The 24,526-nt window shown below is 46.1% G+C and overlaps 1 protein-coding gene across 7 annotated transcripts in view; it reads left to right on the top strand.

Annotated features, from left to right (window-relative positions):
- The first annotated feature begins 2,354 nt into the window (after positions 1-2,354).
- PWWP2A (PWWP domain containing 2A) overlaps positions 2,355-24,526 on the top strand; it is a 36,830-nt gene continuing 14,658 nt past the window's right edge. The window contains exons 1-3 of one of the 7 annotated variants that reach the window (XM_077266451.1): positions 2,372-3,865; positions 4,119-5,382; positions 19,606-21,315. In XM_077266451.1, coding sequence (XP_077122566.1) covers position 3,865; positions 4,119-5,382; positions 19,606-21,298 — 2,958 coding nt within the window. In that variant the 5' untranslated portion in view covers positions 2,372-3,864 and the 3' untranslated portion in view covers positions 21,299-21,315. Of the gene's footprint in view, positions 5,383-19,605; positions 21,439-24,526 lie in introns of those variants that run through there. The other 6 variants (XM_077266452.1, XM_077266448.1, XM_077266449.1 and 3 more) reach the window with 6 other exon arrangements.

Genomic DNA, 24,526 nt, shown 5'->3' with positions numbered 1-24,526 from the left:
TTGTAAAAGGGTCCCTGGTGGTCCGAAAGTAAAAAAGAAACACATATACTCACCTGCCGTTCCTTGGTTCTGCTGTAAAGTGCTGCAGAGCGGTAGTCGCAACCTAATTGCTGTCCAGTTCCGCTCTGGCATTTTACAGACAAGGGATAGTCCCAGACCCAGTGTGCTGTAGGGTTGTGGGGGGCATCACATCCACTTGTAGGCCGCTGCCTCCAGGCTTCCATCCTCAGTAGTTGCCGCACACAATGCATGGGACACCAATTTTTTTTCCAACAAACATTTACTGGTCAGTTGTAGTGATGAACCAGCATGCTCAGATAAGCCGAGCATGCTTGTGTCTTAATCGAGCATTTTCGGCGTGCTCGAAAAAATGCTCAAGTCGCCGCGACCCTATGTCTTGAGGCTGTTCGACAGCTGCAACCCATGCAGGGTTTGCCTAACAAACAGGATATGTGCATGTGTTGGAACTGTCGAACAGCCGCAAGATATGGATCCACGGCGAATCGAGCATTTTTTCACGAGCATGCCAAAAATGCTCTATTAAGACACGAGCATGCTCGGATAACACCTTAGCCGAGCACGCTCACTCATCACTAGTCAGTTCAAGTTCATCAGGTGGTGACATGTTGGATAGGGCCCGACATTTCACGTTCCTTAGGACAGTACCTTTTCAGCCCTGACACTCGTTCGTCCTGGACTATCCCCAAGCCCACTGACTCCGTCAGCCTCAGGGATTTCTCGTCCACCTCGGCAGTGCCCCCGGGGACCATCACCTTCTGTCTACACGGATCCCTGTCCATGTTCCCCTGCACGTCAGAGAACACGACGTGTCTGGCAGCCCCCTACGCAAACCTTTAGGCAGTGGAGGTGACAGGAGTGACCACTCGGGATCCCACTGCCTCGAACGACATCCATAGTCCACATCCCTGTGTTCCCAGCTGCTTCCTCTTCCAGTGGGGAAGAAGCGCCACCTGACCGCTGCAGCAAATCACTAGTCGCAGCGGTGACATCACGTGCCACGTGTAACTCTGAAAGGAACATATGGTCTCCTTGCTCTTTCTTGTGAGTTGGAAGCCACGTGACTAATAAGTGGCTGCAGTGGTGACTGTTGAAAGAGGAATCAATGGAGGACAAGGGCAAGGTCCGGTAGGTAAGAATATGTTTTTTTTTATTTCAGACCACCATAGTCCCATATTTTTATAAAGGGATGGACAACCAATGTATTACACATGGCATTAAAGGGGTTGTCCCATCTTAGGGTACAAGTCTACAGTCACTCTATGTGAATCCTCACTGCGAGGATTTTCCGGTGCCGGAGCAGGTGGTCGTATTTGCATACTTCTGGCCACATTCCGACTAGACGTGTCAGGCCTTGCTCAATCCACTTGCACACGTCTAGTCGGCATGTGACCACATATATGCAAATCACCTACATGTAGGCCCGGAGGGGGAGATTCCTCACAGTGCGCGATGTGAGGATCACATAGAGTGACTCCAGACTTGTGGCCTGAGGCCCGACAACCCCTTTAATATGAACACAAAACCTGTGCACAGGCGGGATCTTCTTTGCCGAACAGCTGCATCCAAGCCTTACATCACCAAGCACAATGCCAGGCATTGGATGGCGTGGTGTAAATATATATCACGTTATTTAGATATTTACGTGGACAAAGATATATTTAAAGGGGTTTTCGGACACTTTTGGTAAAAGATGCATATAGGTAAAGATGTTTTCACGTCCCCCCCCCCGCCACGTACAATGGTACCCCGCCAATCTTGGCTTATATAACCACGGCAACCAGTGCCTGGAGCAGCCGTGTCAGTGGCCAACATGGCACCATGAGGACCATGGCACAGATGGAGCGGGGGATGGGAAAGATCAGTATCTGCCTGTTATTTTCCTCAGACACATTTTTTATTTGCTGTTTATAATATTTTATTATAATTGTACGTTATTTTTCTTATACAAGCAGAAGAGCAGTGTGACAGAGCAGCAGCCATAACACCGCCTCATAAAAACACCAAGGCCATGCTGCCTCCATCTGCTGCATTATTGGTAATAGCGGTTGGCTTGCTGCCTAGCAACAAGACCAAAAAGGATAGTAGTTTGATTGATTTGTACGTCGACCAATAAGCACAACGTCTCTCCAGAGATTGACACCGCTACTAGCCAATGAGCTATGCGAGATCATATTCCTTTAACCAATCGGCAGGCAGCTTTCTTTTTTACCTTGGGAAAGGTAGTTCGGGAAGTGGCCAATGAGAAGTGCTGTTGCGCTGATATCGTTTGATTGATGGGCGATTCGACCAATCGTTATTTGATATTAGTAGTCGGAGGGCGGGTTTTTTGTCAGTCTCTCAGGAAGAAGGAGGAGGAGGAGGAGGGGGGTTAGACGCGAAAGAGAAAATGGCGGCCGCTGCTGGTGCGCCTGGTTCGGGGGAGGGAGGAGAAGCCGAGCCAGACAGCGAGCCGATTTCTGGAGATGATAGGCCGCGCCGTGACAGTACGGAGCTGCACGGTGGTGTGGTAGAAGAGGCCGGTAATGGAGGGACAGAGCTGCGGCTACCCGAGACTGAGAAGCCTGCGGAGTGTATAGGGCCTCACTGGGAAAGTGAAGTGGAGGGACCCCCTGCTGCCCTGGGGTCCTCAGCGCTGGGAGAAGAGGAACCTATGCAAATGGCGACAGACTGTAACTGCCCTCCTGCCCCCTGTCATGGAGGAGCAGCCCCTGAGCCGGTGCATCTGGCCTGTGCATCCTCCCCCCATCCTCAGGTCACGTCAGGACCAGTGCAATGTGCTCCTGAGCCCGTCCTGGCCACTCCGGACCCCCCACAAGAAGCCGCCTTCCAACAATCATTTCCCGAGACGTTTGCATCAATGCCAGATCCTCCCAAAGACATTGCCCCCCTACATACGCAGGTATCTGCCCCCCTGGATCCCATCTACACCCCCGACCCTGTGTGTCCCACTGTGGAGGTGGCGGATGAGCAAGATCCGCTTTCAAGGATGGAGACCGATCTGGCTCCTGATCTGATCTTACAAGGACAAGACCCTACGTTGAAGCCGGAAGGTCAGATAACATCGATCATGGACTTGAGTGATGAGCTGATTGTGTCTGAGGTCACCGGGCTGGTTGTGTCCGAAATGGTCAGTTCTGAAGTGACTGAGGTCGCCATGTCCAACCCAGAGTCGGTCGTGCCCGAGGCTCTTGGGCTTGTTGTGTCCAAGGTGGCCATGTCCGAGCTGGAGTTGGTTGTGTCCGAGGTGGAGATGGTCGAGTCCGAGTTGGAGATGGTAAAATCTAAGGCTGCCGTGTCTGAGGTGGAGATGGTCGAGTCCGAGGCTGCCTTGTCCGAGCTGGAGATGGTTAAATCTAAGGCTGCCTTGTCCGAGCCGGAGATGGTCGAGACCGGGGCTGCCTTGTCCGAACCGGAGATGGTCGAGACCGGGGCTGCCTTGTCTGAGCCGGAGATGGATGAGTCCGAGGCTGCCTTGTCCGAACCGGAGATGGTCAAGTCCGAGGCTGCCTTGTCTGAGCCGGAGATGGTCGAGTCCGAGGCTGCCTTGTCTGAGCCGGAGATGGTCGAGTCCGAGGCTGCCTTGTCTGAGCTGGAGATGGTCGAGTCCGAGGCTGCCTTGTCTGAGCCGGAGATGGTCGAGTCCGAGGCTGCCATGGCCGAGCCAGTGATGGTCGAGTCCGAGGCTGCCATGGCCGAGCCAGTGATGGTCGAGTCCGAGGCTGCCATGGCCGAGCCAGTGATGGTCGAGTCCGAGGCTGCCATGGCCGAGCCAGTGATGGTCGAGTCCGAGGCTGCCATGGCCGAGCCAGTGATGGTCGAGTCCGAGGCTGCCATGGCCGAGCCAGTGATGGTCGAGTCCGAGGCTGCCATGGCCGAGCCAGTGATGGTCGAGTCCGAGGCTGCCATGGCCGAGCCAGTGATGGTCGAGTCCGAGGCTGCCATGGCCGAGCCAGTGATGGTCGAGTCCGAGGCTGCCATGGCCGAGCCAGTGATGGTCGAGTCCGAGGCTGCCATGGCCGAGCCAGTGATGGTCGAGTCCGAGGCTGCCATGGCCGAGCCAGTGATGGTCGAGTCCGAGGCTGCCATGGCCGAGCCAGTGATGGTCGAGTCCGAGGCTGCCATGGCCGAGCCGAAGATGGTCGAATCCGAGGCTGCCATTGTTGAGCCAGAGGTGGTCGAATTCAAGGCAGCTCTGTTTGAGCCGGAGATGGTCAAGTGTGAGGCTGCCATGGCTGAGCCAGAGATGGTCGAATCCGAAGCTGCCATGGCCGAGCCAGAGATGGTCGAATCCGAAGCTGCTGTGTTTGAGCCTGAGATTATCAAGTCTGAGGCTATGTTGGAGCCCGAAATGGTTGACTTTAAAGGTGGCATGTCTGAGCTGGACATGGTAGAGTCCCAGGCTGTCAAGTCAGAGACTGCCTTGGTTGAGCCCGAGGCTGCTGTGTTTGAGCTTCAGATGGTCGAGTCCGAGGTGTGTACTGTAGAAGAAGAAGAAGCAGCAGCCATTCCTGAGATTGCCGACAATGAAGTTGTTCCCAAATGGGTGGATGTGATGCCTAATTCGGTCTCTTACAATGAGGACTTTGACGGTGACTATGAATCTGTTCCTGAATCATTTCAAGAGAAAGTTCAAATAGAAGATGTAGAAAATGAAGGGGTTCTTGATGAATCCGGGCAATGTACGGAAGTTGAGCTTTTCTTACAGCCAGCCCTGGTGGTGAAACTTGACAGTCCAGAGAGTCATGATGTATCTCTTGAGTGTCAGTCGGATAGGTCCCCTGAACAGGAATCTGTGCAACTAATCATGTCTGATTCGGTCCCTGAGGATGTCCATTCGCCTAACGAGGAGCAGACGCTGGAGGACGCCATGTCTCCGATGGACAGCGGGATCAGCTCCGAGCTAATATCTATGGAAAAAGAGCTGGACTCTCAATCTGGTCATATGGAAACTGAGCCGAACGTGGAAACAAGTTCTGCGTCTTATTCTCAAGACGTCGATTACGATCCATTTTATAGGAACACTAAAACGACCATGGCGTACTCTTCTAACGCTGAGGCCAATGTACAGGAAGAAGACAATGAGGCGTCAACGGCGCCTGCTGAAATTGTACAGACTAAAGACCTCCCGGAGGAGCCCTCGCTTCCCTCTGTTGTAACAGTCGAAGATACATGTATGGACAACCCTGATCTGCGTCAAGAGCCACCGTCCACCATAGAGGCGCTGGTTACCGGGGGAATCAATCTCCTTCCTGGTTCTGAAGTTCAGGTTACGCTTGATCACATAATTCAGGATGCAATGGTGGTTTCCTTCCGCCACGGAGACAGAATCTTCTCAGGGGTTCTAATGGATCTGTCAAAAAGGTACGGAAAGGAGAAATGACCATTTTACCTTTATTTTTATTTTTTTTTAGTGCTTGACATTATCAAGGTTATTTTCAAATTCTCCAGCCTTGGGGTATGCTCACACGGTTCAGATAAGCAGCAGATTTTTGCTTGCGGAAAATTGGCTGTGTAATAAAATTTTAGCATTTTGTAAGACCTCATCCACATGCTGCGGAGAAAATCTGCAGTGTAATGTGACCTCTAAGGATTTCACAGTTGTCAAATTATGCCTAATTATTAAATCCACCAATTCTGACCTGAGAACATGCCCTTAGGCCTAGGTTTACAAGTTGTGCATGGGTTTGGATTTTATGTTCAGATTTTCCACTGCTAAAATCCGCTTCATTTTATAGTAGCAGCAGAGTTAAAGGGAACCTGTTTTGTCCCCAGATGCCATTAACCTGTAGATATAGGGTTAGTTTTCAGGTTAATAACATTATTTACAATACTTCTGGCCGCTCAGCTACCTAGAGAAAATGAACTTTTACTCCTCGGAGCTGCCGGCTTTCAGTCATAGAGGCGTGCCTGGAGAGGCTACACCCCACTTGCCGCATTGTGAACCCTGGCTTTTAAGCACTTTGATTGACGGCTAGCTTTGGAGCGTATCGTGAAGCTTGAACTGTCAATCAAAATGCCTGAGCTTGCTACAGACAATGCACAGTGACTGTAGCCCCACCATGATCTCTTCTGACTGAAAGCCGGCGGTTCATTTCCTCCCAGTAGTGATTGCAGTAAGGCGGCCGGGCAGCATTAACCTACAGATCAGATTAACGCTAAATCTGCAGTTTAATAGCATTTGGGGACATGAAAATCTTATCCACCAACTAAACTTTGGAAAGTTAGTTAATTTTTTTTCTATATATACATTAAATGTGTACAGATTTTTGACACTGGTTGAAAGGGAATCTGCCATGTGAAAAAAAACAAAAACCCATTGGCCTGGAGATACTGGTTTATTCTTAAGGTTAATGGCATTCTCAATCCGTGTGGCCATTGCACTGATAGCCCGGCTGTCGTAAGGAAGTGAACTTTTATTCCTCCCAGCAGCCTCCGGCTTTCAGTCATACCGGCATGGCTTCAGTACCTAGTGAGCAGCGGCTGTAACTGCGCCCGGCGCTGACTGACATCCAGTGCATCAGTACAGATCCAGCAGTCAGTGCCGAGGGTGCGGTTACAGCTGTCGCTCACTATTGTGCTGAACAGGCTTTTAGTGTGGCGGCCTTATGGTCTTGGGTCACTATTAACTTGCCGATTAGCCCCATATCTGCAGGTCAATAGTGTTTTGGGACATGACTGCATCCCTTTAAGGTTAAAATTTGGCACCTAATGCTATACATGTAAATCCAGCTTTAGGCACCTATTAGATGATTATATCAGTCGACCCCTTGAGCTTTGCTTCCCCTCCTTGGGTCCAGCGCTGAATCTACGCTGCTTGACCGGTCTCGCTACTGTGACAACGTCATGTCGACAGCGCTGCAGTCAATCACTAAGCTCAGCTTGTTCTGCCTCATAAGTGGAGCCACTGAGCTCGGTGATTGACTGCAGCGCTGTTCACATAGCAATGGTGCAGAGTCAGACCTGGAGCCGGAGAGAGGAAGTAAATACCCGTTTGTCGTGTTGTGTTTTTTTTTTAACAGGTAAATGAGCCTAATGGAAAAAGAGTTTTGAAAGGGGACAACTCCTTTAATCAATAACCTACGATGGGGTCTGAAAGACTTTACCTTGTGGCTGGGTGGAATCCATATTTACCCTGGGCACGCCTAGTGACATCTGCGAGATCTTGCATGATTTGTGGGACACGCTGCCTTCATGCATATGTGCATGTAGCTCCTTCAAAGACAAGTCAAATGATTCCTTGACATAGCCAGTCCATTCCCCCGTTATTGAGAAATCAGCATGTGAATTGATATGCAAATGAGGCTGAAGAGCTATGGTAGATCTGAAACCTCTGTCACTCCAGCTCTATTCCCCACCCAGCGCCGCCGCCTCATGCTTCAGACAATGGAGTCATCAGTCAAGCAGGAGGAGGGAGCGCTAGGTGGATAACAGAGCTGGAGCGACAGACGCTTCAGATCTACAAATAGGTCTTAAGCCTCATTTACATATCAATTTGCTCCGATTTTTCAATAAGGAGGGTCTACCATGTTAAAGGTATTGCTGGACTTGTGTTGGAAAAAGTTTGGGTTGTGAATTTCTTCTGACAAATTCCCTTTAGGGCACATTGAAAACTGTTGGTCCGCAGTGACCGCAATGCACGGACTGGGCACGGGTTTCCCCACCCAAGCGTGACTTCGTCATATTTTTTTATGAAGCTGTCCGCTCGGGTTGGGAGACCCGTGACCAGTCCACGCGTTCATTGCAGTTCTGTTCTGCATCTGATTGCGCCCTTAAAGGGATGCTTCACCTTTAAAGTTGACTCCAACTACAGTGAAAACAAGTCACGGTAGATCTGCTCCTATGATGACACTAAAACCCAAGATTTTTCTCTGCAGCAGGAATTTGAGGCAGACGCAGATTTCTGGCGCCGATATGCATTACATTGGCGCAACAATTACCCCCGTTATCATCCTCTGTGGATTTGACATGGATTTTCGGCCCAAAATCCACATCATTCCAACATTTGTAAATGCAGCCTTGTAGCACACAACCATTTTTCTAATTATATTCCATAGCAAATTCTATTTCCAAATTGCAACACGGACCGCTACAGAGTGTGCAGTCCACTCTGCAATTTAAAGGTAAAATCGGCCACAAAATGTATTTCGATGGACTGTTATCGTGCGCGCCCCATACTATAGATACCATGTAATTGGGAGTTATGCTTGTATTATCAGCCCATTGCCTTCAATTAAAGATTCTATTGACAGATGGAAAGTTTTTTTTTTTTTTTTTTTTTTTTTTTTAATTCTTGGACGTGGTACCAGATAAATCTTTCTGCACCTTCTCTTTAGGACTCATCTGATATTACTCGTACGAGTGCTGTCTGTTTTTCACGGATATCTCTTACCTGTGACACTATGGGGCTATTCACTGTGATTTTTTTTGAGAACTGAGAGGTCATTAAATTGGGGTATCCCAGCTGTTGGGAAGTGGGTTGTCTGTCTGAGCCTGGCTTTATTTGATTGTCAGATCCCTTTCTATGTATGAAGAGAGACCTGTCAATCTAGCTGAGCAGGGTAGGGAGACCCCAGTGGCTTAAAGTCCCTTCATTCCTGGCTCCTACTTTTGACAGAGTAAAACAAATATTTTTAATGATGGAGCTCTTTTCTTTGTGCTGTCCCTGGTTTCGAGCAGCATTAAAGGGGTTGTCCACTACAAGAATAACCCCTTGAACCAAATGTTTGGCCCCGATAAAGAAAAAAAAACAATCTATACTCACCTCCCTTGTCGGCGCCGTTCTAGCGGTGTCAGCACTCATGGTCCCGGAGCTCTTGTGCGGTGTTGTGAAACGTGGTGCCCCGTCCGCTCTGGCACCACTTTTGTATGGATTGAACGTGAAGAGAAAGTCCAGCTGCAGCTGATCCGTGATTTTCTCTGTGTTTAATCCATACGAAGGTGGGGACAGTGACGCCAGTGCTGACTAAGCGCTGAGCACCACGTCACAACACCGTACGAGAACTCCGAGACCGCGAATGCTGACACCGCTGGAAGGCACCAGCACGGGAGGTGAGCATAGTTTTTTTTATTTTATTGGGGCCTAGCATTTAGTTCAAGAAGCGGTTGTCTGAGTAGTGGACAAGTCCTTTAATCATTTGACAGGTTCCCTTTAAATATGCTTAAAGGGGTTGCCTGGTGAAATCAGTTATCACTTATCCAAAAGATAGATGATCTCTTGATCTGTGGGGGTCTGACCTCTCGGATCTGCACCAATTTTAGAATAGGGCACACTCATGCTCATCTGCCGTTCCAGGCATTCCCTACAGGGCAGACTAGTGCCACACTCTGCTTTTTCCAGCAGCCCCACAGAGAATGAATTGGCACTCAGGCATTCGACCATCCAGTATAAAATTAATAAAAATTCCCCATTCTGACAATCAGTGTGAGTCTCGATGTTTCATCCCATGCACGTGGGAAACAAGTGTCACTTTAGGCAAACTAAAAGTTTTAAAGGTGTCCTGAAAGCAGCAAAAATGGAACCTGTCACCCCCAAAATCGATGGTGAGGTAAGCTCACCGTCATCAGAAGCTTATCTACAGCATTCTGTAATGCTGTAGATAAGCCGCCAATGTTACCTGAAAGAGGAGAAAAAGACATTAGATTATACTCACCCAGGGGCGGTCCCGCTCCGATGGGCGTCTCAGGTCCGGTCCGGCGCCTCCCATCTTCATTCCATGACGTCTTATTCTGGTCTTCACACCGCGGCTCTGGCGCAGGCGTACTTTGTCTGCCCTGTTGAGGGCAGAGCAAAGTACTGCAGTGCGCAGGCGCCAAAAAGGTCAGAAAGGCCCAGCACCTGCGCACTGCAGTACTTTGCTTTGCCCTCAACAGGGCAGACAAAGTACGCCTGCGCCGGAGCTGCGGCGTGAAGACCAGAAGAGGACGTCATGGAATGAAGATAGGAGGCACCGTAGCGGACCTGAGACAACCATCGGACCGGGACCGCCCCTGGGTGAGTATAATATAACCTCTTTTTCTCCTCTTTCAGGTAACATCGGGGGCTTATCTACAGCATTACAGAATGCTGTAGATAAGCCCCTGATGACGGTGGGCTTACCTCATCATCGATTTTGGGGGTGACAGGTTCCCTATAAATACCATAGAAGACGCAGGCAGCTAGGAGCTGTGCTGAAACCCGCCAGACAGGCAGTAGAGGCTCTAGAAGACCGGGAACAGGTAGCAGACAGATCTCCGGAGTGAATAGGCAGTGTGAATACCATGGAAGCTGCAAGCAGACAGGTGAAGTCCTGAAGGCCACTGGCAAGTAGCAGGTTTACTGGAAGCTGCAGAAAACAGGTGAAGTCCTGAAGACCAATGACAGTTGGCAGGTTTACTAGAAGCCGCAGACATATGGGTGAGGTCTTGGAGAGTCCATGAGACTGCCTGGAGCCTGTGGATAGGAGCTGTGCACAGACACACAAGAGTTACTAGAAAGTTTTAAGTCTTAAACCTGTCAGGTTCCCACGTGATCTCCAACCCAGCAGCATTCACCTATGTATGATTAAACTCCCTAACCAGCCCTGTATAATGTAATTCAATTAAATAGAAAAACGTTTATAATGTCCCCGTTTCCTATGCTAATGAGGGCTATCACCCAACTTTACAAAGAACCTGTCATCTGCAGCCAGGTATATATTTCTCTTAAATACTTTGGTGTTTCAGAGAACATATTCTTTAAAGATCCGTCTGATGACCATGACCAAAGACAAGACTAGTCCAGCATGTCCCCTCGCCTTCTCTTCCCGGCACCGCTGCAAGTGACGGGTCACTCTCTCATCGGATCTGCGGATCGGCAGTATACCTGGTTGTAATCATGCTGCTTGAATCAGGTGGCAGGTTCCCTTTTATGCACTTGGGGGCTTTATTTGCACAAACTATTGAAAACAAAATCCAATTTATCCAGTAATATACTGAAACATATGACCCCTTAGATGAACGCTGCGTGTATAGAATCCAAGACGCTGGGCTGGAGTATATTTTTAGAGTCCTTTGAAGCTTTCGGTGAGGGACTTTCTCTGTTTGAGCACTGTTTCTTTGGATTTTGCGATTTCCTGGTTTTCTATAATATAGCTTTATTCAGGTCAAAAGAAGCAAGATCATCAATTCTCGAAAGACATTGTGACCCGCAGTCTTGTTTGTTCATAACTACTATATGCCTTCAGGTTGGAGTAGTGGTCCGTGTTGGGTTGGAGCTGATCTATAGTCGAGGTCTCCATGGTTTTCCTGGATGCTCTGTATGATGGTGAGGAGCTAGATACTGATCCATAGGCAAATGTACGATAAATGCTGCCCCCGCTGTTAATAGGGTGAGTAAAGTATAGCTAGGATATATCCGATAAAGTATCAGTTGGAGTCTTGCTACTGTGTCCCCCACCCGTCAGGAGAAAGGGGTCCCAAGTCTCCCTTGTGAGCAGAGCAATGGCTACCAGCCCATCCAAGTATATCGGACTGATGGACACAGCGCTTGCCCGTCTTCATCAGTCTCCTAGACTATACCCGTTCACTCACAGGTGATAATTTGTGACATTGGTACAAATACAACCGAGGTTTTCTGGTTCAAAGTGAGCTGGTACACTCCATGCCCTGCTCCAAACACATGTCTCCACCGTTGATGCGGTGATTCTTTACAGGTTGCACTTGTAATGTCCCAACTACAGGGCACATGACCACTGCAGCCAGTCATCGGCGCTTCTGCCGATGTTGCTCCCGCTGCAACCCTTTACTGGTCCCTTAAACATCTCTGTACACATAGCTTCCTGCATTGATGGCTTTTACCCATTGCAATGCAAAAGGTGAAATCTGTAACCTGCAACAAAAAGAACCACAAAAACATTTTGGTACAGAACCTGGCGATGTGGATTTTCCATCGCAGAATACTCTGTCCCGCGTGGTCTTACCACTACTGTAATTTTGGGATGTTAAAACATGTAGAGATTGTTGCGTACAATCAACATTGTTGATCTTAAAGGGATTGTGAACTACTTAAATTCTACAGTGACTCAAAATGTAAAAAAAACTACACACACTTGCCTCCTGGACTGGGTCGGTGTCAGCGATGTTGGTGCTGTCATCCACTGACATGTATATCACAGTTCTGTCTGATGCAAGGGTGAACTCGGCAGCCAATCCACGGATAGGCTGCAGCGCTCACGTGACATAACTGTACCATGTGACCACCATAAGACTGCCGAAATAGCTGGTGGTAGGTGGTCCTGGAGGTGAGTGTGTGTTTTCATTTGTGGCAGTGAAGCATTTAAGAAAGATTTGTCCAGTAATGAACAAACTCTTACGTTTTAGTGGCTCTTCCAAGGTTCACGTGTCCTAAAAAGACATCCCTACACGCTCACACTATATATCTCTGATGGTGTTTGCATTGTGCAGGGAAACCTTGCTCATGTATATATGCCTTTGGTGTCCACAGTCCAGGTAACAGGTGACCTGTTTACATGGCCTACTACATGGATAGATTTGTGTTTCGGTCACAGCCAAGTCTCTAGAGAGTAATTCTAGTAGCATGGCAGCGTAGCTGAGAAGGCTTTTTCTGCAAGAAGGGATTATATTGTTTGTCCAGAGCTTTTAAGATGTGAATGTGACATTAACCTTTTTAGAGTTGTCACATGAAGACAGTTCCTCTCCACGTGTCCTATAGTGCATATACGCATCACAGAGGAAGGCTATTTTGCTTCGTACCCTCTATAAGTTAAATGGCTGCCATATAGTTGCCCCCTAAATATCCCTAGCTCTAACAGTTGACCACCTGAGATTTGCGAAGTCTTGGATCTGTGGATTGCAGTCATTTTAGGGGTACTGTTATTTTACAGTTGGCATCTCACAATTATTTTTTATGCTTATATAGCGCCATCGTATTTCACAGCGCTTTACTGACATTATCATTGCTGTCCCTATTGGGGCTCACAATCTAATTTCCCTATCAGTAAAGGCCCCGTCTCACATAGCGAGATCGCTAGCGAGATCGCTGCTGAGTCACAAGTTTTGTGACGCAACAGCGACCTCAGTAGCGATCTCGCTATGTTTGACACGTACCAGCGACCGGGCCCCTGCCGTGAGATCGCTGGACGTGTCGGAATGGCCTGGACCTTTTTTTGACATCGCTGAATCGGTGTGTGTGACACGGATTCAGCGATGTCTTCACTGGTAACCAGGGTAAACATCGGGTTACTAAGCGCAGGGCTGCGCTTAGTAACCCGATGTTTACCGTGGTTACCAGCGTAAAAGTAAAAAAAAACAAACCGTACATACTCACATTCCGGTGTCCTTCAGGTCCCATGTGGGAGAAACCTGGAGGAAACCCACGCAAATAAAGGAGTGAACATATGTACTCCTTGCAGATGTCTTTGGTGGAATTTTGACCCTGGACCTCAGTGCTTCCAAGCAACAGCGCTAACCACCGAGCCACCATACTGCCCACAATGTGGCTGGCATCCAGGTCCATCCGCAGGAACTGATGTGCGCTCAAGTTATCAATCTTGTACAAGCATTTGTCCCCGCTCGTGACTGTGACTTTCAGCTGCATCATGACACCTTATCATAAAAGGCAGAGAATCCACATCTCCTTCGTATCTTTATTATATATTTTTCTTTGTCATGTACCTTCTTTAGATTCTCCGTCCAGTGAGACTCCCAGCTACTTGTCTTGTATGTGCTTTAGATTCTCGATCCGGTGAGACTCCCAGCTACTTGTCTACCTTCATTAGATTCTTGGTCTGGGGTGAGACTCTCAGCTATCTGTCTTGTACCTTCTTTAGATTCTCAGTCCGGTGAGACTCCCAGCTACCTGTCTTGTACCTTCTTTAGATTCTCAGTCCGGTGAGACTCCCACCTACTTGTCTTGTACCTTCTTTAGATTCTCGGTCCGGTGAGACTCCCAGCTACTCGTCGTGTCCCTTTAGATTCTCGGTCCAGTAAGACTCCCACCTACTTGTCTTGTACCTTCTTTAGATTCTCTGTCCGGTGAGACTCCAGCTACTCGTTGTGTACCTTCTTTAGATTCTTGGTCCGGTGAGACTCCTAGCTACTTGTCTTGTACCTTCTTTAGATTCTCGGTCCGGTGAGACTCCCACCTACTTGTCTTGTACCTTCTTTAGATTCTCGGTCCGGTGAGACTCCCACCTACTTGTCTTGTACCTTCTTTAGATTCTCGGTCCGGTGAGACTCCCACCTACTTGTCTTGTACCTTCTTTAGATTCTCGGTTCGGTAAGACTCCCACCTACTTGTCTTGTACGTGCTTTAGATTTTCTTTCTGGTGAGACTCCCAGCCACTTGTCTTGTACCTTAGTCCGGTGAGACTCCCAGCTACTCATCGTGTATCTTCATTAGATTCTTGGTCCAGTGCGACTCCCAGCTTCTTGTAAAACTGGGAGTAAGTATTTTGAGCTCACTGGCAGGATTCGCTGACTTTCTTGCATATGGAGCCCACCCCCGTATGCCCAGATGGCAGATCAAATTGTTGCTCCTAAAGGATGTATCCAGGACTTTGCAAAAAAAACAAAAATTGTATCTAAGCATGAACAGACAGGTAATTGCAACTTACCTGCCTGTTGTGCAGGGCACTGTTGTCCCCCGGCACGGAACGGTCACATACCCCTCCTGCCAGGGATTCAGCTGCCTTTGCTGACACGATGGGGCAGGACTTCCAAGGTCATTCTGATGGACCGTCGTCTCCCCCAGTATGACCTTGGAAGTCCTGCTCCGTCGACAAAGTGGAGAAGAAGCCTCTGATCTGTAGAAGTAAATAGCAACTACCTGCCAGATAGTGCTTAGGTGTGTGTGTGTGTGTGTGTGTGTGTGTGTGTGTGTGTGTGTGTGTATATATGTGTATATATATATATATATATATATATATATATATATATGTATAAAATATATATATATTTATATTAATAATATATATATTTTTTTGTCTGGTCCCGGATATCGCCTTCAATGTATGGCTCTGGCGGATACATCGATTTGCATGTATGGTTGCATATGTTTGCCATTAACTTGCATTTAAAAATAAAGCGTTCCGATAACGTAGTCCACGTGATGTACAATTTTCATCTTCTTTACAGTCTGCATTGAAGCGAATGTATATTGGTAAAATTAGATGATGGGCCCGAATGTACAAACGATGCGGTTCAAATTCACGTCCGCGTAACATTTCCAGCCATAGATTTAACCCCACAATGACCGCAAATCCGTCTTTTTACTGACCTGAGATATGAGAATAGCCTCCCCATACAGGTGACAATCCAGCAGCTGTCGGCTGTGCACTATAGCTGACAACTTGCTGGATTAGCCACGATCAGCCTTGGCACCATCCATATCTGTTTAACCCCTTAGATGCTGCTGTCAAGTGATTACATCATACATTAACATAATGTGGGGGCTTCCTATTTAACCCCATCGACACTCAATTTGTAGGACCCTCAGTCACTTCAAACCTGGATAGGTCCCTAAAAAAAATTTTTTTTAAATATTTTACAAATGGAGCTGATGTAAAACAAACATGTGGGAAATGTTATTAATGTTTTTCTATGGTATGACAATCTGGATTATAGGGATAATCATTCAAAGATTGAAAATTGCTAATTTTTTTTTTTTTTACATCAAATTTTTGATATTTTTTTTTTAATAAACTCAAAACATATTGACCTAAATTTACCATTATCATAAGTTATTCTGGTCACTAAGGGGTTAATATGGCTACTTGTCCAGAACTGTTCTGCTTTTCACAGACCTGTTTGATAAAGTTCCCATTCTGTAATAAATTGAGGGTTAGTCCATTTGACATGTATAATTGGACTAACCGTGTGACCTGAATTGCCCATATATATATATATTATAATTTTTTTTTTGCCCTAAGAGATGGATCTAACTGCATCCGATCATTTAGGAACTGGACTGAATGACTCCATTGTGAATGTGGCGCTCCTTGTCACTGAATCTTGGCCTCACAATGTGAGATCTTCCTGTTCACTGAAAGCCATTTTTAATCTGGCACTTGTTAGTGAACCATTTAAGCCACATTTCCTATAGATAAAAAAAAAACACACCAAAAACCCCCTTTGAACACTCTGAAGTTCCTGAATGGCAAGGCCACCTATGGGTATAGGGAATTGGGTTGTGATTATTTGGAAGAGATGTTGTGTTTTTTTTTTTTTTTTTTTTTTTTTTTTTGTGTTTTTTGTGTGTGTGTGTGTGCATAAGAGATGGATAAAAAAAAAATGTTCATGGCATTAAGGCCGTTTTCATAGATTTGCATTTGACGGTCTCACATGATGGTGTTGAGTTAGGGACAGGAGACTAGTCGTTGGTAAGGAAATGTGAGAAACTTTGTTTACATGCTGTTTAAAAACAATCCAGTCATGATTGACAGGTATTTGCATGGTATGGCTCCACTGGCATTCGTGGCATATTGCGATGTGCCGATGGTCGCACATGCTCAGTCACTCACCAAAGTCGGATCTCTGCATAGTGATCCTTTGCTCGCTTCACAAGAAATTGCTTTCTACCCTGCCGGTCAGTGAAGGAGCAAGTCCTTTGTAGTTGTATGGCATGATAGCTTTTTTTTTTCCACAAGGAAAGCAAGAAAGGAATATATTGTCTACTGTCAGAGGGGGAAGGAGACTGATTCTCTCCAGAGCTAGAGAAATGTCACATTTTTTCCTTTTTATAGCTGCTGACTGGCTGTGGAGGGTCATGTGACAGATCATGTGACTTCACAGAACCTGGAAGTCCTTGCTATTAATCCCTACTTGGTTTTTATCATGTAGTAGCCATCCAGTATGTGCCGTGCACCTCCAAACAATCTCTATGGGTGCAATGAAAACAGCTGAGCATTGTCGCATCGAGGTTGTACAAGTGTCTTAATGGGGAGCTGGGGAGCGTTTATACCCGCAGAGAATGATCAATTATTCCCTATGTATTTATTTATCTATTGCCTGACTGTAGTTGAGCAAAATGATTCTAAGGACCTTGGTCCAGCGGACACATTGGTAGCCCATGGCCACCAGACCAGATCCCAGTGGACCTCCTACCTGCCTGCTTCCCTTTTTGATGAAGTCACGCCGACATCCGACTAATCAACAGAGGAGTCGCGGATGTGGTCATGTAGGAGGGGTTTCTGATCTGGCGGCCATGGACTGTAGATGTGGCGGCTGAACCATGATCCTGCAAACAATTTTGCTCAATCCTACCTACATGGGATCTTATCAGGAAGATTACAACTTACATGGAGACTTACATGTGATGAATAATGTCCAGAGGAAATGGCCTTAATATATTTTCCCATTTCATTTTTTCTACTTATTAAAATTAGTGGTAAAAATTCACACTGGTTTTCTAACTAGTGATTCCAGGTGTAGTGTTGATAAATTATGTATTTTGGCTGCTGCTTACCTAGTGTTTGCCTAGTGCTTTTTAGCCTTTTCATTGCTGTTCACATACTGGCATTTGCACCTGTTGCGTCCAACCGGTGATGGGTTTGTTGGGAATGACCTAGAGGACATTACTATATTCACATAGGACAGCAAAGAAAGCTACCAGGTCCTGTGCACCACTAAAGCTGCATGGATGTTGCAGGTCCTTACTAGTTGAAGAACCTTTAACATCATATGATCAGTCACCTGCCTGTAAAGAAGTTCAAAATGTGGGGGTGTAGCAGAGCATTTGGTGTGTGGGGGTGGAGCAGAGCATTGTGTGTGGGGGTGGAGCAGAGCACTGTGTGTGGGGGTGGAGCAGAGAGCTGTGTGTGGGGGTGAAGCAGAGAGCTGTGTGTGGGGGTGGAGCAGAGAGCTGTGTGTGGGGGTGGAGCAGAGAGCTGTGTGTGGGGGTGGAGCAGAGAGCTGTGTGGGGGTGGAGCAGAGAGCTGTGTGGGGGGGTGGAGCAGAGAGCTGTGTGTGGGTGGAGCAGAGAGCTGTGTGTGGGTGGAGCAGAGAGCTGTGTGGGGGTGGAGCAGAGAGCTGTGTGTGGGGGTGGAGCAGAGAGCTGTGTGTGGGGGTGGAGCAGAGAGCTGTGTGGGGGTGGAGCAGAGAGCTGTGTGGGGGGGTGGAGCAGAGAGCTGTGTGTGGGGGTGGAGCAGAGAGCTGTGTGTGGGGGTGGAGCAGAGAGCTGTGTGTGGGGGTGGAGCAGAGAGCTGTGTGTGGGGGTGGAGCAGAGAGCTGTGTGTGGGGGTGGAGCAGAGAGCTGTGTGTGGGGGTGGAGCAGAGAGCTGTGTGTGGGGGTGGAGCACAGAGCTGTGTGTGGGGGTGAAGCAGAGAGCTGTGTGTGGGGGTGGAACAGAGAGCTGTGTGTGGGGGTGAAGCAGAGAGCTGTGTGGGGGTGGAGCAGAGGGAGAGCTGTGTGTGGGGGTGGAGCAGAGGGAGCGCTGTGTGGGAGTGGAGCAGATCGCTGTGGGGGTATAGCAGAGTTTCGGGTGTGGGAAGTGATGATATAGCAGCGCCCTGGGTGTAGGGATATGGATGTAGCAGAGCGCTATGTGTGGTGTAGCAGAGCACTGTATTTGGGTGTAGCAGTGTTGTGTATAGCTATGCCCCCCTGCCACTTGCTTCTTTCCATTGTCTGGGAAGCTTTAACTAGTATGAAATCTTTTTCCTATCCAAACCTGAGGTTTGTCTTTGGGGAACATTCAGACGTACATTTTATTATTATTTTTTTTTCTTCATGCAATAGAAAAACGGACCAAGTTTCATCAGTGATTTGCTTTCGGGTTTTATCAGTCTTTCTCTTATGTGGACAAAAAAAAAGGTTTCTCCTCTTAACAGTCCATGAAAATCGGATGGTATCCAAGTGCTGCCTGTTATTTTTCACAGACCTGTACACTTGCATTGCCCATTTTGATCTGCCGCTCAGATAAAGTTTGGACATATCTCTGCGACTTTGCACAGAACGAATGTTCCATGAAAAATCAGTATGAGAACGGCCCCATTCTGTTATGAGTGCGAGTGCTATCTAGCACTAATTGTACGGTGCGTCCAGTAGCCTGAACAATGTGCTAGGTCTTTGAAGCACAAGACAATCCATTGCTTCCATTATTCTCTATGCAAATGAGGCTGAAGTGCTATAACTATGATCTGAGCACTTTCCTGTGCGTCTTCATCCCCGGCACCAATCCCCACCGTGCACCACCTTCTTCTTAACTGTCTTGTAGAGCCAGTGAAGGGCCGAGATAGATGGAGAACAAGCTTGTGGGAAGGTGCACTTAAATATTTGGCCGCGCCATGATGTACCGAACCCCAGAACTTGGTTATATGGCTATAGAAAGTTCCGACTCTTTTGAGAAGGGGGGGGAAACGAACCTGCAGTCATATAATAGGGCAACATCAATCCGACTCTTCCCTTCCCTCCTCTAAATCCTCTGCAAAACATGCTGCACATTCACCTCTTTATCTTCTGGCCTTCGCATGGCTGTGAACGCTCGAGAGCGAGAGACCTATGTTGTGGCCTCCTTTAAGTTTTAGGTCTCTCAATGTTAAGTTTTGTGTATATTTTGGTATGTGGTTATTTCGATCATCTGTATAATTTCACCTTTTTTTTGCTTGAAGGTTTGGACCTCATGGAATCCCTGTAACGCTTCACCCGAAACGCGAGTATAAAAATAAAGCGGAAGAACCCGTCCAGCCTCAAAGCACATCATTCCAAGAAGACGAATCACTGAAAAATGAGAACGGTCCCGTAGATGTGACCCCCATCGCATCCAGCGAGCCCTGTGGAGTTACTAATAATAATAATAACCTGTGGACTTCAAAGCCGCCTCCGCTTTTTCATGAAGGAGCTCCGTACCCCCCTCCTTTGTTTATCAGGGACACGTATAACCAGTCAATACCTCAACCCCCTCCACGTAAAATCAAAAGACTCAAAAAGAAAATTTACAGGGAAGAACCCACTTCAATCATGAACGCTATCAAGCTACGGCCCAGGCAGGTATTGTGCGACAAGTGTAAAAACGTGGTGACCGACAAGAGGGAGGTCCGGAAGACGACTGGTAATGACTCTTTTAAGCTGGAAGAAGGGAAAAGGAGGAGGCACGAAAGTGTAACTACTGTGAATAAGAAACTTAAGACTGATCATAAAGTAAATGGAAAAAGCCAGAACGAGAGTCAAAAAAAAAACCCGGTTGCCAAGGTCTCCAACCTGGGGCACGGGCGAGGCAAAGTGGTAAAAGTGGCTTCTCAAACCAACGCCCCCAAAGGTCAGCTGCACACCAAGAAGGTGCTGCAGAGTAAGAACATGGATCATGCCAAGGCTCGGGAAGTATTAAAAATGGCCAAAGAAAAGGCACAAAAAAAGCAAAAGGAGACCTCTTCCTCGAAAAACGCTCACGGCAAAGTCCACTTTACGAGACGCATTCAGAACACGACCTCAGGGACCCTTCCACCAAGACTGCGCATCAAACCTCAAAGGTACCGCAACGAGGAGAACGACTCTTCGCTGAAGATCGGACTTGAGAGCTTGCGCAGCAGTAAGATTGCCATCAAGCCCCAGACCCGCTACACTGCCACCCGTTCAGCAGGTGAGGCCCCCTCCGAAATAGAGACCCCTTCCAATGGCCCTGAAGAGGTGAGCAGTGCAATTGAGAACGCCAGTGTCTGCGTACCGCCTGCCGAGCAGGACGAGCAGCAAGCCCTGAGCAAGGGAGGCAGCAAAAGCAATATCACAGTTTACATGACCTTAAATCAAACGAAAGCAGACTCTTCCAATGCGTCAGTGTGTAGTAGCGATAGTACAGATGACATGAAGTCCATCCATTCTGAGTGTAGTTCTACTGAAAACTTTGATTTCCCCCCAGGCACCATGCATGCACCACCTCCTCCTTCATCATCTTCCTCCTCCTCTTCCAAAGAAGAGAAAAAGTTAAGCAATTCCTTGAAAATAAAGGTGTTTTCCAAAAATGTTTCTAAGTGCGTGACCCCCGATGGCAGGACCATATGTGTTGGGGACATTGTTTGGGCGAAGATATATGGCTTCCCATGGTGGCCCGCCCGTATACTCACCATAACTGTCAGTCGAAAAGATAACGGCCTCCTCGTCCGGCAGGAGGCCAGCATATCATGGTTTGGGTCCCCAACAACTTCCTTCCTTGCTTTGTCACAGTTGTCCCCCTTTTTAGAAAACTTCCAGTCCCGATTTAACAAGAAGAGAAAGGGTCTTTATCGCAAGGCCATCACAGAGGCAGCTAAGGCTGCCAAGCAGCTCACCCCAGAAGTGCGAGCCCTCCTGACCCAGTTCGAAACGTGATCCCACCCACTCGTAAGGTAGGCAAGATTAGAAACTGTACATCGTATGTTTGTTTTTTTTTTGTTTTTTTTTGCCTTAGCTTAGTCACGACCATAAAGTATTTTAGAAAGTGTTTTTTCTTTCTTCCCTTACCCCTAGGCTACAAAAGCCCTATGCCCGTTTTCCTAGCTATTAATTCAAGGGACTCAGTAGGCAAGTTTTCTCTCTTATCTGATGGCAGCATGATGTAGGAGCAGAGAGCCTGATTCAAGGGAGGTATCACTTACTTTAGTTTCAATACAATCAGTGTTTTATCTGCAGGAGATTATCTTTGCATGACTAGGTGTCACTTGCCATCCTGTCCTGCTAATCTGTAGCGACGCCCCCACCACTGATTGGCAACTTCACAGTAAGCAAGCTGCCACTCAGTGGTGTGGGTGGGGTTATACAGGGCTCAGCATTCTGACCACAGCAGAAAAAACAGGGATTATATCAAAACTGGTAAGTGATACATCCCTGGAATCGAGGTGTCTGCCCCTACATCACTCTGCTCTCGGATTACAGAGCAAAAACCCGCTGACAGGTTCCCTTTAATAATCCGGTGAACTGGGCTGAGCTGCAGTACTAGTAACGGCCATACTTGAATGTAGCTGGATAAACAATGAAGGGATCGAGGGGGTCTGTGAGTCAGACTCTCATAAATTGATGGCCTATCCTAAGAATAGGCCATCGATTAATAGTCTTGGGTGACCCCCTTGTAATTTAACATTTCACTCCATAAATATTTTGTAATTCTATGAAGACACGAGGCATGGAGAGCCTCACTGACCACTGACCGCCACGTAGTCCCCTGCTATGTGTTGGGCCTGTAGCGTCCGTTTTCCATCATGGTGGATCAGTGCGTGAAGAGGAGAGGGATGTACATAGAGTGATTCTGAATTGTAAAAGGTGGAATATTATTATTATTTTTTATTATTATTATAATATCATCCCAGGACAGAAGTTTAGATGAAAAATGATGACACCCATGGCCATCGTAATGTGTTAAATATGAATATATATATATATATATATATATATATATATATATATATATATATACATATACAAATTCTGAACTGATTCCTCTCCCGCCTTTCTTTTAAGATCTGTTCTGGTTCAGACATGTGTGTGCTTTTGTCGGTGTCTCACTGTTACATTATTTTTGGATGTACTTTATCAAATGAAATATATATATATATATATTTTTTTTTTTTTTTTTGTTTTCATGAAAGTTTAAGGTATCTGTTTGCAGGTCAGAAAATCTGAAACCGATGTAATTGTGTATTGCTCTAAAATGTACAAAATTGTAAATAAAATAAACTAAATCTGAATTTGTTGTGTGTTACTGGGGTGAAAAAAAAGGAAAAATGGCGGAACATCTGCTTCTTTATCAGCCGCCCGGTCTTACTAAATGGGATCATATTAGTCCAATTCTCCCATAAGGTGAAACTAAACAATAAATTTAATTATTTATTTTTTTCGTTAAAGAGTGAAACATTTTAGTTTCGTCAACTCGTTGGACAATTCTCCAAAAAGAAAAAAAAAAAAGAACCAATCGCAGGATATTCCTGCTGCACAGACCCTTTCCCTCCCAGCGATCACTGTGATCTATGCAGCAGGGTGTCATTACTCCCAGCAGTGCCTCTACAGGTGAAATGAAGCATTACACAGTAATTGGTGAAGTGATTAGTTTTACTTTTAGGAGTGGGAGTGTGAAGTATAAGGTCGGGGTTTCTTACCAGGAAAGAACAAAGCAAGTTGTTCTTTGATACTAGATAAAACAAATGCTTTTAGGGTATTACGTTGTCTTACAATTAAAGAAGAAAGAAAAAAAAAGAATTTGGCTAATGTGAACTTCTTGAAGCTTTATATGTAGATGTAGGAAAATCTCTGATATTGTATACCTTTTTTTTAAAGGAGTTCATTTGACTCAATTTTTATGCTATATATAATATACTATACATGCACACTTACAGTAATTCACAACTTCCCATTTTTGTTCACACAAGGTTTTTCTTGCTTAATAACCCATTATCTACCAATATCCTTTTTTTGGGACGCCTAATCTCTAACTTCTAGCAACTAAGATTTTATAATTAGGTCCAATTTTTTGTGGTGTTTGAAAAATGAATGTTTTCAAAATAGGAAATCACGTCATTGTCATTTTTAATTGAATATTGGGACGCCCTTTTCTGAAAAATCCGTAATTGTAAAAATTTTAATTTGGCAAGTAATGGGTTAACACTACTGACAAAACTTGACGTAGGTTGGTGTTTTCCAATTCCAAGATCCCTTTAAACTCTGCAGAACCAGAACATAGTACATCGATTTTTCCTCCAGTGTTCCCTTTAATATAGCCGAACAGCTGAATTAACCATTTTGTATGAAAGTTTTATTTTCTTATTTTTTTTTTTTATTTTGCAGTTCACAAGATTGACTGAATATTAAAATGATAATTTTGCATTTAATAATTGGCCTGTTGGTAAGACAGGGTTATGTTCTCCTACTAATGAGGTAATAATACGGTGCACAGGGTATAATTATGACGATAATGTCATCTCTTGATGCTTAGACCCAATATAGAAAAAAAAATACATTGCCTTTTTTTATATTTTTATTTTTTTTCCCTTTTATTATATGTCACATTTGGCTATAACAAATGTCCAAACTTTTCATAATTGCTAATTTTCAAGATTAATTGAATGCTCCTGTTTTCATGAGTTCTTTCCTGCAAACAGAAACTGACATTTAGGGTTTCCTAAAATCTTTAAAAAAAAAAGTCATTTTGTACTTTTATTTTTCCTTTTGGTTACTATTCATCTACTCTTGGGGGTTGTACCATTTTATACTTTGCACATTTTATAGCACCGACCTCATGTGTTCCATCTTCATTGACAATGTTAGCCATGTAATATCTCTTCTCATCCATGCAAAAGCGTATTTGTCACCAGCTTTCACAATACAGACTGCATATACGTTGATTAAATGGATCTTCTTACTGATGAAGCAAGTGTACTTCCTTTGATACATGTCAGAATGACTGAATAATACTTTTTATGAAAGCTCAAACTCAAATCATTCAGCCTGTTCTGATTGACATCTCCTCAGTTCCCTCTTCCCTGCTGAGATCTCTCACTGCTCAGTACAAACTGCAACTATCAGTCAGGCTGGGTGGGTGGTAGACTTGGAGGTCTCCAGTTCTAAACC

Source organism: Ranitomeya variabilis, chromosome 5 (genome assembly GCF_051348905.1).
Source record: "Ranitomeya variabilis isolate aRanVar5 chromosome 5, aRanVar5.hap1, whole genome shotgun sequence".
Taxonomy (NCBI): Eukaryota; Metazoa; Chordata; class Amphibia; order Anura; family Dendrobatidae; genus Ranitomeya; species Ranitomeya variabilis.
The sequence above is the reverse complement of the archived record's forward strand: the minus strand, read 5'-3'. Positions and strand labels throughout refer to the sequence as shown.